Raw genomic sequence first — 18152 nt, forward strand, 5'->3', positions numbered from 1 at the left:
TTTGGGAATCACCCAAAGTTGCCCCATGATTCAGGCAAAACACAAAGCCCGGTTTGTGATAAGAAGAAAGCCCAGGGGAACAGTCTGCACAGGCACAAGAAATTCTTTTAAGAACTCCTCAAATGAGAGAGCTTGAGGAAAGCAGGCTGAGGTTTAGAGAAGGCCACAGCTGAGACTCAAGACTGTGATGGGTGTAGCAGTTTAGTGACACACAAGAAGCATTAGACAAGGACAACTGATCTAAGCATGTGGCATCAATCACAAGTGTGGCACTAAGAGGCACTGCCTCTCAACAAACATCTACAGATTGAATGCAAGCATGCACCATCTATAAGGATTAACTCTTACCTTTTCATTCTAACACACAGCAGGATTCCAAACAGACAACAGGGACAAAACAGACGAAGCAGGCATTAGGGATAGATCAATGTTACACCATTCACAGCATAAAAACTACAAGAGATGGCTAGAAAAGAATGTACCCAGAACCTAAACTTTATGGAATCAGCTTTTCTCTTTTCCCACTACTATAATCTTAACTGAGCAAGTAGCTTCAGGACAACCCTGGTCCCACTTTCCTTCCTGCTGGGACATACACCACCAGGGCCAGGGTAGATGCATGCCAAAATGCTAAGATGCACCAAAAGACGCACTGTATGAAGTCCCTAATAATATAGACAAGCCAAGGAAGAACAGTAAACTAGGCATGCAAATAAATAAGCACCTTCAAGACTTTTCAGAGGAGCCAATGGCCAGTTCTGGACTACCAGCTTTGTTCCATTTCTCCTTCGTTGACCAAGAAGTCAGAATGACACAACCAATGCAATTTTCAGATGCCCTTCTGTTGGCAGTCATTCATATGGCAAAAATATGGCACAGCAAATTACAGCTAACAGCATTAGGGGGCTTGCTGGGGGGGCAGGTGAGGAGAAGCAAACATTCCTAATCAGAGGAGGAAGAGAGACACTGACTCTCAAACCCTTTAGTGAAAAAGGAAAATTATCTAATATGACATGAACCTGAGATGAGTTATGTACAGAACTAGAACTTCCCTTGGTATTTTTGACCTGAGTTTAAAAACTGTGCAGCTGTGGTTAAGACATGTTAGTGTAAGTCTCAATTTTTAATCTTTGCCTCTTCATGTTTAATACAGTCATTATTCCATTGTCATATGCAATTATCTCCAAAGAGTGGAAAATACCCTAAGGGAGAAAAGAAGACACCTCACATCTAACTTTAGGATCAGTATGATACTGAATGGTCTTAAGACTGATGTTTCATAACCTACCCACTTATTGAAGGGGATTAAATTCCCAAATTCAATGGTTTTAAATTTTTATAACATGCAGACAATATAAATTCTTCACCCAAATAGTTTTAAGGATTTTATTGAAAGACATGCACCCTGCTTTCACTTAGGGAACCTAAGGGGATGCATTGGTAAAAAAACTCCAACCCACCACTGTGAATTTTAACTCTGAAATTTTACTGGTTCAGACTTACCTTTCTAAAGTGTGCAAGCATGTCTGGGCTTCTCTCACACATCTCTGTGAGGAGGACAACTGATGTGTGAAGAACACCTAAAGGTGAGGGGGGCAGGGGAAAGAAAAAGTATCTACATTTAACAGCTTCCTTGGCTCAAGACACGTGACAAAGATCATATGGAAAAAACAGGAAATAATTAAAAAATATTGTCCTTGAATCACACAAATCAAACATATCTACCCCAAAATATATCTGCATTTGCAGCTGAGCCCCAGGAAAAGCAGAAAGCAGTGCTCATGTCTTAAGGCTGCAAGTGAAGGCCAAAGGAGGAGAGGGACTGGCTTGTGTCTGCAGAACCTGCCCCACTGAATACACAGTCAGATGGTGACTGATATAGTTGGACTAGATGATGTTTTCAGGTCCCTTCCAACCTAAACCATTCTATGATTCTACAGTTCTATAGAATAATGACTCCAGAAGGACAATGTGTATTAATTGTATTGCAGGTCTTGGGTTCCTCATACTTCCTGATTCTCTCTTTTCATTTGGGTACTCTAGCCAACCTTGTATGACCTGAACTGGGTCTTCCTCAGAAGGTCTCACAACTCAATCTAGAGAAAGTTCCTTCTGAACAAAAGGCTTAGGTAGGAAGTGCACCATCCCGTAAGAAAAGCCACTGACTTGCTAAGTAGAGTCTCAGATATTACCATGGTTCTTCTCATTCAGCAAATTTTTGGTTGCTGGCAGGAACATCTCCATGAGTTCAGGCACCTTTCTAATGACATGAACGGCACACAGTGCTGCCTGTACGGGAAACACAGCTGTCAGAATAGGCTGCAGTGACAACAACACACATTTTGAGAACACCCAGCACAGTAGGAACTATGACCAATTTCATGATATACAAAGGCCTGGCAAATTGATGGTACATTCTCCCATCTCTCAACTACACACTGGAAAAATACTCAGCTGGTGTGATCCAAGCCACAGAGCCAAGCATTCCAGATATTAGCAAAGCATCTGATCAATCTTGAGTTTTAACCCATTACAAAGTATTCAAAAGTTTCCTGAAGTACCTTCTTCCTAAGATACGAGTTGGAAGTTTTGAGGAGCTTTTCCACCTCTCCTGCAAGGTCTCTGCACATTTCTGAGGAGCCCATGCAGCCAAGGGTGCAGAGTGCCAGCCCCTGCACATATTGTGTGCTGTGATTAAGGTCACTGTAAAGGAGAATAAAAAAAAAAAAGCCAATCAGCATGCACACAGAGAACCTGAACACACATGAAAAGGCATCTATAGCTACAGTCACCTAACCAGCTGCACACAGGGCCCAGAAGAACCCTCCAGACTCTCAGCTCTTTAGGAGCATGACTTAGGAGCAACAGCAGCTTTGAGCACACGTACCACAGGGTTCACTACTACTTCTACTTAGAATTCTCAATTATAAAGATAAAATACTTGGAACTTGCATGCAGACAAGAACCTAACATGAAGTACAGTTCTGCAGTGACTCTGCAGGGTGTCCCAGCTCACATGTGCTCAGGTAAGCTTTAGCTTCTGCATTTACAAACTAAACAGTACATAAACATCTGTGCAAAATATCCTCTATCCTGAGTAAAAACCACAACTCCCACCAATCACACACCTTGGTAGTAATCCATACAGGAATTTTGTTTAGCAATCCTAACTATTCATATGCCTAAGGAAGCTGTGAAAAATGGTCAAAAAGAAGGAAAACCACCTCAGAGTATATGCTATTCATGAGGCCAGCTACCAGTGTCACTCTAGGCACAAGACAACATAGCTTCCACACAGCAATCCCAACAGCCTTCAAAACTGATTTCCACACTAGTTTTCCATCAGACTATTTGGTACTCATGTCCCCATTCCCCAGGACTCAATGCTGAACAAAGTGAAAAACATGGTTCCAGGTTTGGGCGGCCGAGGGAGGTGGTGACTGCAGGAGGGGAGAGCAGGAGAATGGGTGGTGTGTAACCAAACGCGCAGGACGTGCAGCAAAGCAGGAGTGTTCTGGTTGTACCACCAAGCAGCTATGGCAACATGCAGATGAGGGAGCAGACAGCACATGCCACTAAACATGTTCCTTTTGTTTCCTTCCTTTAGCAATTTTCTGGCAGCTAGATAAAGGTGTGTATACAGCAAGTATGCGCTTCACTAGAGCGCTCGCTTTTCTGTAACAAAAATCCAGGGCTTGCTATAAAATAATGAAAGACAATGCCATAAATCAAATACCTTAGCGTCTAGAAGAAAGCAAGACACAGTAGATTCAGAAGCCAAAGAAGAAAACATTAAACAACCCACTGAGGTGGTGTGAAGCTGTCCACCAGTTTTGCTTAGCTTCAGTCTGACCCATTTCCAGTTCAAGCTTACTACCCCCTGACCACACAAATTCATTTTAGCATCAATAATCAAGAGGTGCTGAGCTAGCAGCCTGGTTCCCATGGAAGAACCTCACAGGTACGACATTTTGATGAAAAACCTTCAGCCAAATGTCTCTTCTCTCCTGGACACCAGGTCCAAAGTTAGCAGATCCTCAGGCCGGCAGTTCTGTCAAGTTTCTTTCCAAGCATTCAAGGCCACAGTCTAACTGAGTAACAACACTTCACTTGCTAATATCTGGGAGGCTTATGTTCTACAAGTGAAAAATACTAAAACCAGACACATCACACATAATCAAGGAGGCATTTACATAAACCAACTAGAACCCATTTCTTCCACTCCTGCTCCCATCCATCTTGAAAAAAGTGTTACTGGAAGTGGATCAGTTATCATCTACTAAACTATAATGTAAAACAGTCTCAGTTTAACAGCATCTTCCTGAGAGAAAAAAAGTTAAAGAAAAAATATTATTTCCCATCCCCTCTTGTCTGATTTTAGCATGATGCCAGCAGCCAGCACATCCCAGGTTGCTGCCTGGCTTCCAAGGAAAACCATTAACCAGGACCATTAGGCCAACCTTAAAAAGAAAGCAGGATACACAGCCTTGATCCTTGAAGTCAGACAACTTGTTTGGAGCTTGTCAGCAAAAGTCAAGTAAAGTGCACAGGACAACATGGCTGCAGCAATGTATGAGACTTTGTGATATATGATGGCCAGTCCAGCCCACAAAGTCTAAACAGTTTTATCTGGATTCAATCAGATTTAAAAGGTGCATGGACATTACTGATGTTGCATTACTGCTTGTCTGCCTCTATCCTACTGCAAGCTGGAAGTTAACTAATTTACAGAAATGGAAGAGCTCCTTACAACAATTGGAGGTCTTCAGCACTGGCTCAGCAGCTTAATCTGGTCATTTCATCTTCCTGGTTTTCATTATCTTAGCACGACCTCCAGAAACACAAGCTATCATTCTGTAACAGTAGTTACATGAAGTGTTTGTTTGCCACATACACCTCTTCAGGACCAACGCCATTTTACATTCTCTTCCCTCTATGGAACAATTCTAGAGCAGTCTTGTACAGTCAACAGCATACAACAAATTGAAGATACAAGTTTTCTAACATGAGGGGAAAAAACTAAAGTACTGAAGATCTGTGAAGATATCACTGCCAGGAGTGTACTTTCAGATCCTGAAGCCTCAAAGCATGTGTTGATGGAGAGAGAGGTGGCACCCTTACTTCTTGATGCAATTGGTCATAAGAAGATGGACATCCTGTCTCTCATCCAGCAGCAACATGGCACCTAAATACCCAATGCGCTTGTCTGTGAATTTCTGAGAGGCAATGAGCTTGAGGCACTCCAACTGGAAAAAAAAAAAAGGAAGAAACAAACAAAAAAAAGGACAGAATTAGCTTAAACTATTTTAGCTAGAAGAGAAACAGTTTGAATTTCAAAGTTAACTCATTTAGGTCTCTCAGAATGCATTTTCAAACTGTATTTTATTCCCATTATGGTGATGTGGAAAACAAAGGTTAAATGACCTGTCCAAAGCTCCCAGCAAGACAGCAGGAAAGTCAATAGTAGCTCTTGCATCTTGAAGTAGCCAGACACTGTTGGCCTACCATGATCTCAGATATACCAGGTTTTATGTCAAATCACAATAGTAAAAAATAACATTTATAGAGACTGCACATATAGATCTGTCATTAAAAACAAAAGAATAAAGATCTGGAAGTCTGGATCAAGTGTCATGTTTGATCTGCACCGGAAACTTCTGAACTAGGCTGAGATAGGTCCATCTACCTGCTAGAGAGAGTATCACTCTGCAAGCTGTCAAAACCAGTATTTATTATGACCTCCAATTAACTTACCTAGCTAGCTAGGCAAACCTTAGACACAGCCAGAGATAGTCAAGCTTTTGTGCTGCTTGTTTTGAACACCTCAAGTCTGACATGCATCGTAGCCTCTCCAAGCCTCCCTGTCACCACACGGAAGGGTCAACTGTGCTCAACAGCAGAGGAGATCCCCAAGATAATATGCACAGCCACCACTTGCACTCAGCTGTTTAAGAATTTAATTGATAACCCATTTTTTAAATTAACACTTTATTACTGAAAAAAACCCAAGCAAACCAACAACAACAAACCACAACAAACATCAACTACAGAGATACTCTGACATTACTATGCACTAAAATATTTTTCTCTAACAGATGACTCATCAACTATAATCAACACCTGTTTTCCAGAAAGGAAGTAGCAGAAATGGCTTCTCAAAACAGGTAAGAGACCTATCCCTAACAAACACATCCTGTAAATCTGTTTTACAAATTAGTGGGGCAGCTAGTAAGCACACAGAATGGGTTTAAGGAGGAGTCACACAAGACTTACAACAAATTAATTTAAAAGGAAGGGGGCATGCACAGGCAAAAATACAGGGTGTCATTTAAGTTTTTCATGGTCCCTAGCTACAGGCAACCTTGAAGAGAGCAACAGACACAGGTGAGATGCAAGAAGCACACACACATCAGAAGGGCAAAGCTGTACAGGATAAGAAAACTGAAGTGCCAGAAAAAGTGCGTGAGGTAGCACAGCCACTGACAGGTTCTCACACCCGCATGGCACCAGAGGACAACTCAGCTGTGCCAGTTGTCACATATGAACAGCCAGCTAGTGCAGGGTGACAAACTGACAGGACAAAGCTTGAGAGAAAGCGAGCTCAGTTTGCTAGGTTTATAGGGGCTGAAAATCTAGAATAAAGAAGCACCAGAACAATAAGACCAGTCATCCACAAGGATAATTGAACTTACACAAATGGGTAAGATCAGCCAGGGATAAGGTACAGAACACTAGATATCAACCTCTTAACTTTCCAGTACTTTACCTAAGGGAATAAAACACCTCTGAACCAGCTCTCTGCCCCAGGTTTACAAGATCTGTTCTTATACAACCCCCTGCAAAAATGCATCTGAGCTACAGTAGAAGAGCCAAAGGCAGAAGATGAACAATGAAGAAGAAACAGAAGGAAACAAACAACTGCAACAGATACTGTGAGACATATTTCTAATTCTTTTGAATTGGAAAGATATTATTGAAAATTACCCTATGGAGGCTGACAAGTTCTTGTTTCACTGTATACAAGTACATAGAAACCAGCTTCACGCACAGCAATACTAAGAAATATGACCAGCTGAAGCTCTTACTAGGTCTAATTAGCAGAAGAAATCTTGATACCATTATCTCCATGTCATTTGAAGAAACAATTAAAATCTGTAACAGCTACATCAGTAAAGCCAGATATGATACAGCCATAAAGCCTGACTACAACTTACTTAATTTTTTCTGACATAGTCACTCTTCCAACTGGATTTTTTTTTTTGCAAGTAGAAATAACGACAACAATAAAGTTAGTTATTTCACCATTTGCCCAGGCTTCCTGACACCTTCTACACTTGCACAACAGCCTCTGCACATGCTGAGGAAACAGCTCACCACCCAGTGCATCCCAGCAAGCACTGGCTAAATGCAGTGCTCCTGATGGCCATCCTGATGGTCTCGCACCTTCTCCAAATTCTCTTTTATTACTGCTACCCCAACCACGCTGTCAGCTATAGTCAGATGTCTGCTCACATCTTTCAGAGAGACTCACACAGCCTGTGGCTCTCTCCTGCTTTTCCACCAAATCTCATCTCCTGTGTATTTCTCCTGGCACTGACATTTCCCATCTGCAGTGCTGGACAAGAGGGCTCCACTGCTGAACAGCACAGGTCTCTGGCAGGTCCTAGTTCACACAAACTACACTGCACCTACAACGTTACCACTTCACATGATTCCTTCAGTCACAAGCTCTGAAGACATGCAAAGGCCTGCAACTTACTCACTTGCAGAATACCTGTTAAAATCAGGGCCTTGGACCCTGAACTTCCTGAATGTGCAAGCGACAAACTCCAAGAAAACCAAGGCCACGGAATGAAATACTACATTCCCAGCACCGTTGCTTCTGCTTGAGATGCAGCAACACTGGCAATAATAGATACTGAATGATCTTTTTTTATCCTTCTTCCACTGAGAGGGAAGAGGTAGCTTACCATTACTGACTGAAGCAGAAACTGAAAGACTATTAAATATCTCGTCTAAGTCTTCCATATATGGGATTAAATTGAGTAATAAAATAAAATAATTCAAATACAACTTAAACATATTCCCAATAAAGGTCAACTGTAGAAATTCTAGGTGACACTTATCTGTAACACTTTTCATTCTTCCTGCAGCTCTTAAGACACTTAGCCTGAATTTCTATGACAGAAGATTCTCACTTGGACCAGGGAGCCTGGCTACTTGAAAGTGTTAGGAACAGGAAAACACACAAATTAACTTGTCCTTATGCATCACCTTACTATCTCCTGTGAGAAGAATCCAATGATGTAGAAATGATACATTTAATATGCAATAGCACAACCCAGACTGACTTCCTTCTACTAAAACTATCTGGAATTTTATTTCAGTGGTTTGAGTTCACTTTTTCAGTGAGACATGTCAGGATTGGTAAATCCCATCATGAATGGATAGACTCGCAAGAGATGAAGCTACTTCAGGTGATATGACAATTTGAATGACTTTTTATTTAGCTTTATGGAAGGCCAAGGTTAGAATACTACTAACAGGACACTTGCTGACTTCTAAGCAAAACAGACTATGTCCCAAAGACTAAACAAAGCTCTAGTTGAAGAATATCTTGTAACTCAAGAACTCACACGTTTCTGTGTCCCTTTTCCACAATCTGTGTCAAAACAGTGTCAAAAATTAGCCAAGAGATGGAAAACTCTTATCAGCATTCTTCAAGGCACCTCACTAAGACGGGGAGAAGGAACACTAATTTTTTAATTGCTGGAAACAGACCAGCTCTAACCTGCCTAGAACAGATTGCTTTAGAAGGAAAAGGATACAGAACCTCCTTCGAAGCATCTGGTACCTTCCATCAGACACAGAATTCCAAAGTGCTGTGTTGAACCCATCTAGAAATACTCTTGTGTACTGGACTGTGGTTTGAGACTTATGCCTCTGCAGAAACATGGGTGTTGAGGAGCAGACAGTCTGGCAAAAGCAGTTTAACCCTAAGTTTCATAACAAAACATCTAAGTCTCCAAATAGCAGCTCGCACTAACAAAGTCAAAACTGAGACCTCAGAACGCCCCGAAGAGCAGCCAGAAGTGCAGCCACAAGTGTTCTGCCCAAGGCAATGTGCCCAAAACACCCACAGCAGATGGCATGTGCACATGGCACAGCAAGCACTGAACTCTGGCCTACCTGTCCGAAGTGTGCAGGGTATCCCAGCATGTGCATATACAGCAGCTTTGCCACATTTCTGCATCGGTACGTGTTATCTTCCTCCCGGAAGGATGACCGGATGGCAGCACATTCCTTCTGGATCATCTCACGCTCTTCTGCCTGGGTTCTTGCTGTCCGGATGGTCCGGATCAGCTCCCGCAGTCTGATGGGGGCTGGCATCCTCTGGGAGAAGAAAGAGACCTGTAATTCTTGGAGTGTACCTAAAGGCTTCAGAATGATCTTACACTCTCATGTGTTGGCTTTTCCTTTCTCAGTCTGCAGTAAAGGAAACGCAGACTGCTTCAGTAGCATGGTTAAACGTAAGCTTGAAAACCAGAAGAACTCATTGTACCTCAAGTTTGCTTTTCCAGAACATTAGAAACAGGTATTGCTATGGTTTGAGTGAGCTGTCAGGTGAACATAACATGATTCCCTGCTGAGACAGGCAGGAATGGCAATCTGCAAGGAATGCTCATATTCACATTGTCTGTCCCTCTCCAGAACAGTCAGGCTACAAAGATACTTGATCCCAAAATCATGACAAATTGTGACAAAAAAATATTTTAAAAGAGCAGTGGTGTTTAATAACTTGCACAAGATTTCACACAAGTGTTTCAGACAGCCATGCTTCAAAAAATCCTGCAAACTTGTGCTTCCTTCTTGGAGGCAGGGAAGTCAGCAGGCAAAGCAGATGAAGAGAAAAAAAAAGTAGGGATACTTCAGAATCTTAAAAAAAAAAAGAGCTGACAGCATTCCTTTATTACACACCAAAGAGAACAAGCCTTTCTAAAACAAACCATCCAGTCACACAACTGCCTGGTGGCACTGGTATGAAAAGAGAGCAAAAAAGTGTATTCTACATGAACTCCCAATAGTCACTTCATCAACTGGAATACACTGATGGAGACATTTCCCATTCATACTCACGGGGATAATTTGCACAGTTTAACTATAACTTCCATGAAGAATTATCTTCTGCTTTAAACCTGCTGTCTGACCAAGGAATAGTACATTAAATTCTTTCACCATGAGAAAATAAGTATTATCACCTATTAATTGATTTTATGTCTTCTACGGTTTTAGAGCCTTTAATTGCATCTACCCCTCAGCCACCCTTTGAGGCACTATAGTCCTGTTTTAATCTCTTCCTGTATGGAGCCATTGCACAATTCTTTTATATTCCTCTCTACCTCTCAGAATTCTACCTTTTTTTTTTTAACAAAGAGTAGACCTATTAAAAGTATTCAAGCAACGGCTGCATCATGGATTTACACAGAAGATTTTTTTTTCCTTGCACTTAGAAAGCTAAAAACATTTAAACTCACTTTGCCTGTTTAGCTACTGTGGAGCTGACAGTTCTTACAAAGACCCTACAAACAGCTCCAAGACCTCCGGCTGAAGTAACAACTTCTTTGGAGCCTTCCACTGAGTATCTTTACAGTAATTTCTGTGCAGCACAGGCATTGCTTTGCACTATGAATTCACTTTACCATCTCATTGCATATTTCCTTAGTTTCACAAACTCCTTTAGTACAAAACTGTCACCTCACTGTTCACTCCTCCAGATGGCTTTATGAACACATCTAATGGCACATGTTTGCACAGTGCCTCTCAATAACCTCTGCCTGATAGAAAATTACAAAAGCAGACAGATTTTCTGTCATTGTCGGGTCACTTCTGTTTCTTCCTCAGCCACCTATTAAATCTCAATAAGATCTCCCTTGAAAAACTGTGCTAGAACACAATGAAAAACTTTAGTTAGAGGCTCTGTCAAGATTTCTAAAAAAAAACATTATTTTTTTAATCCTGATGGCCCTTGCCCATTTACAAAGAACTCAAGAAGAACCATGCAGCTCCTGGTCACACACACAAAAATCACAGAATGCTGGGGGTTGGAAGGGACCTCTGGAGATCATCTAGTCCAACCCCCCTGCCAGAGCAGGGTCACCCAGAGCAGGTTGCACAGGATGGCATCCAGATGGGTTCTGAATGTCTCCAGAGATGGAGACTCCACAACCACCCTGGGCAGCCTGTTCCAGTGCTCTGCCACCCTCAAAGTAGTTTCTCCTCATGTTTAGATGGAACTTTCTATGTTCAAGCTTGTGCCCGTTACCTGTTGTCCTGCCACTGGGAGGCCCCATCCTCCTGACACTCATCCTTTAAGTATTTATGAAGCATCGATAATCAGTCTTTTCCAGGCTAAAACAACCCAAGTCCCTTAGCCTTTCCTCAGAAGAGAGATGTTCTAGTCCCCTAATTCTCTTTGCAGCCTTTTGCTGTCCCCTCTCCAGCAGTTCCCTGTCTTTGAACCGGGGAGTCCAGAACTGGACACAGCTCTCCAGATCTGGCCTCACCAGGGCAGAGAAGAGGGGAAGGAAAACCTCCTGCAACCTGCTGGCCGCACTGTTCTTGATGCACCCCAGGATGGCACTGGCCTTCTCCTCTTCTGAAGCCATTTAAACAACTGGCATTACAAAAACTACCACCTACTCTTGTCGTAAATGAAGTGTTGATTGAGATTGTGACATAACAGATTTGCAAGTTGAACAATTTTGAGCTCCTTCAGAGATACTAGTAAACTTTACTTCCTATTGGCAATTTATTACTAATTTTACCTATTTGCTACAAGAGTTATTATTGGGAAGTTTCAGTTTGAGAGCACTTCTGATGGATTTCAATATGGGAATCCTGGTAAGTTTTTCCATATAAAGCACTGATGTAAATAATGTGGATTTTTTTTTTCCTGCTATTTGTTTTCTTTACACATTGCTTATCAGTCTGACTTCCAGCACGTCTCTGCTGGTATCATATTCCTGTACTGAGCAACAGGACAGAGTCCTACCCAGGCACGTAGTCTTCAGGTGTTGCTGGAAAATTTATAAACCAAAGCATCTCATCCACGCAGAGGTACTAAGAAAATTAATTGAAGAATGAGGACAGGAAAACAGATCAAGAAGTTTGTTTAAGAGCATAACACACACACAAAACCCCTTCAAACAATATTAAGCAGTTCTTCCTTTTTGCTGCATCTCTCAGACACTGTCACATTTGAAAGACACATGGCTTCCACAGAACCACCAGCAATGCAGTTCTCCTGGTCCCCCTCCCTGTCTCATCTCCCAGCCATACAGCACAGAAACCATCGACTGCCTGGGGGTCCTGCAGGCACAACAGCTTCAGCTCCTCCTATGGCAGCACTGCCCCAGGTAGCAGTGAGGGGAAACCAACAGGTTACCTGTGCTGCCCCCCCCCACAGAGGGGCTCCCTGCAGCTCCACCAGAGACACTGCAAAACACACACACCTAGACAGCCACCAGAACTTCAACTGCAGCTCTGGGATCACTGACTGCATCAGGTGACAAGCATCGAGATGGTATTGACACAAGGTCTACTGAGTACATAAATGCAAAACAGGAGAAGCCAAGCCAGCAGGGACTGCTGGGGCAGATACTACCACTTAATTAAAAAATACAGCTGTATGTGCAGCTGAAACACCTGAACAAAGGAGCTGGGGATACCTGAGCAGTTATTTTTCATGTCCTGCCTGTGAACCTCTCCCAGAGCTCTAAGGCTAGCAGGATACACCCCTTGGTCATCAAGCAAAGACCCACAGCTTGTAGGGGGGTCAGAAAAGCCAACCATACTAAACTCAAGCACCTGAGCAAGCAAACCAGGTTGTGTGCAGGTATCACAACACTTGATAGACTCATTCAGAACCTCACTTTCGCTTCTAGCCCTCAAGAAAATCCCTTTAGCTTTCTGAGGTCCATAAAGGTTACAAAGCTGTCAAATAGCAAACTGCCATGAAGAATTAAATTTTAGAGACTTCTCTGTAAAACAGAAATGCATTTTGTTGCACATGATGACTAGCAGAGAGAGGACAAACATACCATCCAGTAACAGCAGACCTGAAGTTTGGTTTTTGCTAAGTGCTGATTAGAACTTCCTTCAAAGTAGAAAATCTTGTTCCTCAGGATTAGTTAACATTTTTCAGAAGTACAGGGAAATGTTTCTATTCTTTGCACATAAACATAAACGACAAGGCAATTTTTAAATTGCCTCCTTCCTCATTTTCTTCACAGCAGCAGTATCCCTCTGCCATTTCCTTGATTACTACAGGCTCTAGAAACCAGGGATGATCCCAATATACCTGGAAAGAGCCTGCTGGTAAATATTAACAGTATCTGATAGAATTGAAAGCAGAATTCTTTTACTTCATCAAGTCTGTTTCTCCCTTCTCATTTTGAAGGCCTTGCTTGTTACAGTAACAAGACCAAAGCTTCTGAAAGAATTAAGACACCCAACTCAGATGAGTTCTAACGCTGTAAGTGGTTGGTGTGCAACTTGCAGCTTTTTTCCTAGTCTCTGGGGTGCATGAAAGGTGTTAGCTCAGTGATTCTCCTGCATGTCATTGATGACTTCTTCCCCTGACCAACAAAAAGGCATTCTTTCTTCACACAACTCATTCCTAGTAAACTATCCAAAAAAGAAAAAAAAAATAAAAAAAAATCAAGAAACCAAAAATGGTATTGTATAAAAAGCATTTTACTTACTTCTAAATTATGCTTCTAAATCACTATTTTCTCTTCTTTTACAGTCTTTTCCTAGTTAAGCTTGTCGTGTTTCAAAGTTACTGATTCTATTTAGCATGCCATTATGCCAAAAATAGCTAAGTATAAAACCTTACTAAAACTCTTAGAACACAATCATATTAAAATACGAGTGTTCATTATAACCTTTTATATTTACAAGCAGCACCTCACATCACCAAAACTCACATGTAAAATGCTGAAGTGCTTCAGCCATGCTACATTCCTCTATCAGGAATTGTAGTGTGAAGATAAAAAGACTTACTGTCTTTAAACGTGTAATTGAATTGAGATCCTTCCCCCTGGAAACTTCAGAAACTTTAGCTTATGTCTAAAAATAAATATTAAAACCACTCTTTCAAAATATTAATTAAAAAAGCTAAAGGTTACTTAATGACTTGTTTAGGACAAATTATCAGACTTGTTTTAAAATTCCATTATTATTTAACCTTGAATTCTGGAAACATTAAGACATAAACCCCATGAAAGCTCATGGAATTATTCACAGAAGGACTTTACTGCTTGGTGAAATAATCCGGAATTTCAACTCAAATAAGACATTCCCAGCTACAGCTTTTCAGTTCATCCTAGAAAGGAACCCAAGCCTGAAGCAGCACACATTTTCAAACACACCTGACACACACACCCCCTGAGCTGCTCCGCCCAAACGCACCTAAGTGGCCACATTCCTCCTGCAGAAACAGCCTTTGGGAAGTTGCAATCATTAAAGCCTGACCCGACCCCCCACCGAAATGAGAAGCAGAACTCCCCTGCTTGATCCAGTACAGCTGGACCAAGCCTCCTGGACAGGACACAGAAGATACACCCAGACTACAAGAGAGAAATAACTGCAATGATTAACTCAAAATACCGTGCTGTCAGCAGGCTCCACACTTCTACCAGATACTGAAAAAAAAAAAAAAAAAAAAGGATGTATTTGCAGTAAAACCAGAAATATTCACTGCAAATAGAGATGGAGTTGGGAACAAAAGCATAGATATTGGTATATAGCCTAGTGTTACCAATATTTACACAAAAAACAGTAACCTCCTAATCAAGGAGCACCATCACTATCAAGAAGGGCAAAGAAGGGCAAAGACAACACAAAAAGAGTTGAGAGAAAAAGCAACCAGCCATACAACATTCCAAGCAGAAAATTAACCTCTCTTGAGGAAAAGCTGTTTAATGCAACAGAAAACTACAAAAGTAACATCAAAAAAGCAAAAATAAATTAAGGTAGTAGAGGGCTTCAAAGTACAGACTTGACAATAAAAGCAGCAGCGTTACACTTGCATTATACAAAGGCAACATGGGGATGAAATAAAAAAAGAAAGAGGTCAAGTAAGGGAAAAAATGCCCCAAACCAAGAGCTAAAAAGCAGTCTCAGGAGAAGTAATGGTCCCACCTCCATTTAAAAAAACAAGCAATGTAGCACAAGAGTACTGGAGAAGCAGGCTGTGCAGAAGCTGAGGGGAGCAGAGGCAGGACAGTGGCAGGAGGTGCTGCCCCGGGGGTCCCTGAGCCCCCACTGCAGGCAGCCCGACTGCCCCTCCCTCCCCGTGGGACTGGGGGAGGCTCCCATCCCTGCACCACAGCACATGGACACCAAACCAAACACCTGAGCTGGCTTCCAGGGATGCCCTGAGTTTTCAGCCATTACATGTTAACCTCAATGCCTGCCAAAGAAGAAAATTAGTATTTCCCTGTCTTTAGAAGCTGGTGAAGCACTGGCACGGACACAGCTGATCAGCATGCCAGACAGGAGCAAACTGCCATGTTTCCTGGGGTCTGGCTCTGTACTTCCCCACTGCTGACCTATGTTACCTTTGTATTTCTCACCTGCTTCTAGATCCCTAACTACTCTCACCTGTAGGGTAATGTGGCTATTTCACTTCCTTTTCACTTTCCTGCAGAGTTAAAATTAAAAAAATAAAATAAAAATCTACTACTTTGTGACAAAAACGCCCACACATTTCTTTACCTTGGTTAATGCCAGATGAATGAGGAGATGCCACATTTTTACATTCATTAATACAAATTTTACAATTTTCCAGGTAACTTCAGGTATGCCCTAAGAAGTTCTAATCTTAAACTTTACCTACAACATCTCTGCCAAACAGCAAAGGCTAATGCTGCTACTTGTGGTATTAGCAGATTCACTTCAGCTCTAACCCTGTTTTCTGAGTTACAGCCTCATCATATACTAATTAATTCAAAAATTCTCATCCAATGAAGTAATACTGCTACTAAGGCAGACCAGACAACTGCATACTGCCTAGAACAAATTAACATCACCTTCAGTCAAAAGGGTTATTAAAAAACAGAAAGAAATCAAACCACCCATCTCTTGAAGTAATGTCCATTGCTCACTCAAAAGTAAAAACAAATATTCCCAGGAAAGAGGCACAAGCTTTACTGCCGAGCTTACTGACCTCATTTCAGTTCACCAAAATGCCAGTGCAAAACCCTGTGTGCAAAGGAGTTCTCCAGAACCAGAACATTCTTGTGTCCCTTGCTTTCCCACCAGAACACTGCAACAAAGGCAGTGAAGGACCCACCCATTCCTGGCACACCACTCTTTGGAAAAAATCACACCAGCAGTCACAGGAAAAGAAAAAAAACAAACAAAAGAGAAGGAAGAGAATGCTTTTAATCAAAAAAGGAAGAAATCTGAAAGTTATCTTACACTCTTGAGACAGAAAAGCTGGATCCCCTTCACAAATCAGTTACCAAGACTTCCCTCTTCTCAACAACTTACAGGAACTTAAGTACCTTCCCCTCTTCCTCCCACTATGGAAGGATCAAGAGGTTCACTGAACCCCTCAGAAAAAAAAACCACAATCTTTTGTCTTCACTGAGCTCTCAGGTACCCAATGAAGTTTTCAAACCTTGTGCCAAATACCAGAGTGCACAAGTGGGCAAAAGAAAACACGTGGGAAGAGAATGAGACGTGCCCATAAACAAAGGAAAAAACAAGTGTAGTTTAGAGAAGGTGGGGAGGACAAGTATAAAAAAACAAACAGCTGCACTGGCACACAGAAGCAGAACAGGAAAAAGAAGAGAAAAAGGGAAACAACACAAAAATCTCTGCCGTTTTAAGCACAAGATGCATATATTTTACTTTGTTTAAGCCAGTACAGGCCAAATACACCTTCTGGTCATGGGGATTCCACTGTTCCATTAACACTTCCACCACCAGAAACTAAAACACATCACTAAGCATTTTTAAGCGTCATTCATAAGACAGGCAATACACACAACTATTCTATCTGCAAATCTTAAACGAAGCTTACTTATAAAAAATGCTTGCTTGTAAAAAAAAAAACCCACAACACAACAACTTTTGTCTTATAGCTAGTGAGATAAAAGAGAGAAGTCAACCACCCTTGAAGAAGGGACTTGAAACTGTTTTTTACAGATTGGTTCTCAAGCGGAATCTACCGCGAACACAAGCCCATGCCTGCACTCTACTGCAAACTGCTTCGGACGGAAGTCACAGGTTTTTTGCTGCCATTAAACCCCAGGCAGCCATAACACCACGGGCGCGCACTGCCGACCCGAGAGGCCCCGGGGGCTCCGGCCAGCGTCCCCGCGGCGGCACGGCCCGGCGGCACGGCCCGGCGGCACGGCCCGGCGGCACGGCCCGGCGGCGCTCCCGGGCCCGCCGCTGCAGGGAGCGCCGCGCGGGGCAGCCGAGCCCCGGCCGCGGCGGAACGGGGCTCAGCGCCAGCCAGCAGCCCCGCAGCGGCGGGAGCCCAGCGGGCAGGACGCGCTGCCCCGCGCCCCGGCAGGCGGCGGCCGGGCCACGCGTGGGGCACAGCCCGGGCCGGGGCACGGGCAGAAGCGGCAGGAGGGCTCCGGGCGGCCCCGCGGGCAGGACGGGCCAGCGGCGCTACCGCGGGGCCGCAGCCCGACCCCGGAGCGCGCTGGCGGGCAGGGGCAGCGCGGGCAGCCGGGGGCCCCGTGCGGCCGGGGCCGCGGAAACCGGGCCTGTCCGGCGGCGCGGAGAGGGGGCGGCGGGGCGGCCGCACTCACCGGGCCGGTCCCAGCAGCGGAGGCGGCGGCAGCGGCCGGAGCCAGGCATTCAAAATGGCGGCGGCGCGGCCGCAGCACTCGTACCGCAGGCGGAGGGATCCGCGCGGCGGCACGCTCTCCTGGGCCTCCGAGCCCTGCCCGCCCCGGGCGGGGGCGCGGCCGCGGCGGCCGCGGCGGGGACGGGGGGAGGGAGCGGCGCGACGGCGGCGCCGGCGGGGCGGGAAAGGCCCCTCGCACTACTTTTCTTGGCGGAAGCAGGCGCGGTGCCGATCTCGCGAGGCGCGGTGCGTCCGCACCGTGGCAGTCACTGATGCCGTC

At 43.6% G+C, this 18152-nt stretch overlaps 1 protein-coding gene across 2 annotated transcripts in view; it reads right to left on the bottom strand.

The window, feature by feature from the left end:
* Positions 1–18021, bottom strand: part of AP1G1 (adaptor related protein complex 1 subunit gamma 1) — a 39588-nt gene extending 21567 nt beyond the window's left edge. The window contains exons 1-6 of one of the 2 annotated variants that reach the window (XM_051629839.1): positions 17835–18021; positions 9190–9393; positions 5122–5246; positions 2562–2703; positions 2193–2289; positions 1504–1580 (exon numbers count right to left, since the gene is read on the bottom strand). In XM_051629839.1, coding sequence (XP_051485799.1) covers positions 1504–1580; positions 2193–2289; positions 2562–2703; positions 5122–5246; positions 9190–9390 — 642 coding nt within the window. In that variant the 5' untranslated portion in view covers positions 9391–9393; positions 17835–18021. The other variant, XM_051629840.1, reaches the window with a different exon arrangement.
* Positions 18022–18152: the final 131 nt, after the last annotated feature.

Source organism: Apus apus, chromosome 11 (assembly GCF_020740795.1).
Source record: "Apus apus isolate bApuApu2 chromosome 11, bApuApu2.pri.cur, whole genome shotgun sequence".
NCBI lineage: Eukaryota > Metazoa > Chordata > Aves > Apodiformes > Apodidae > Apus > Apus apus.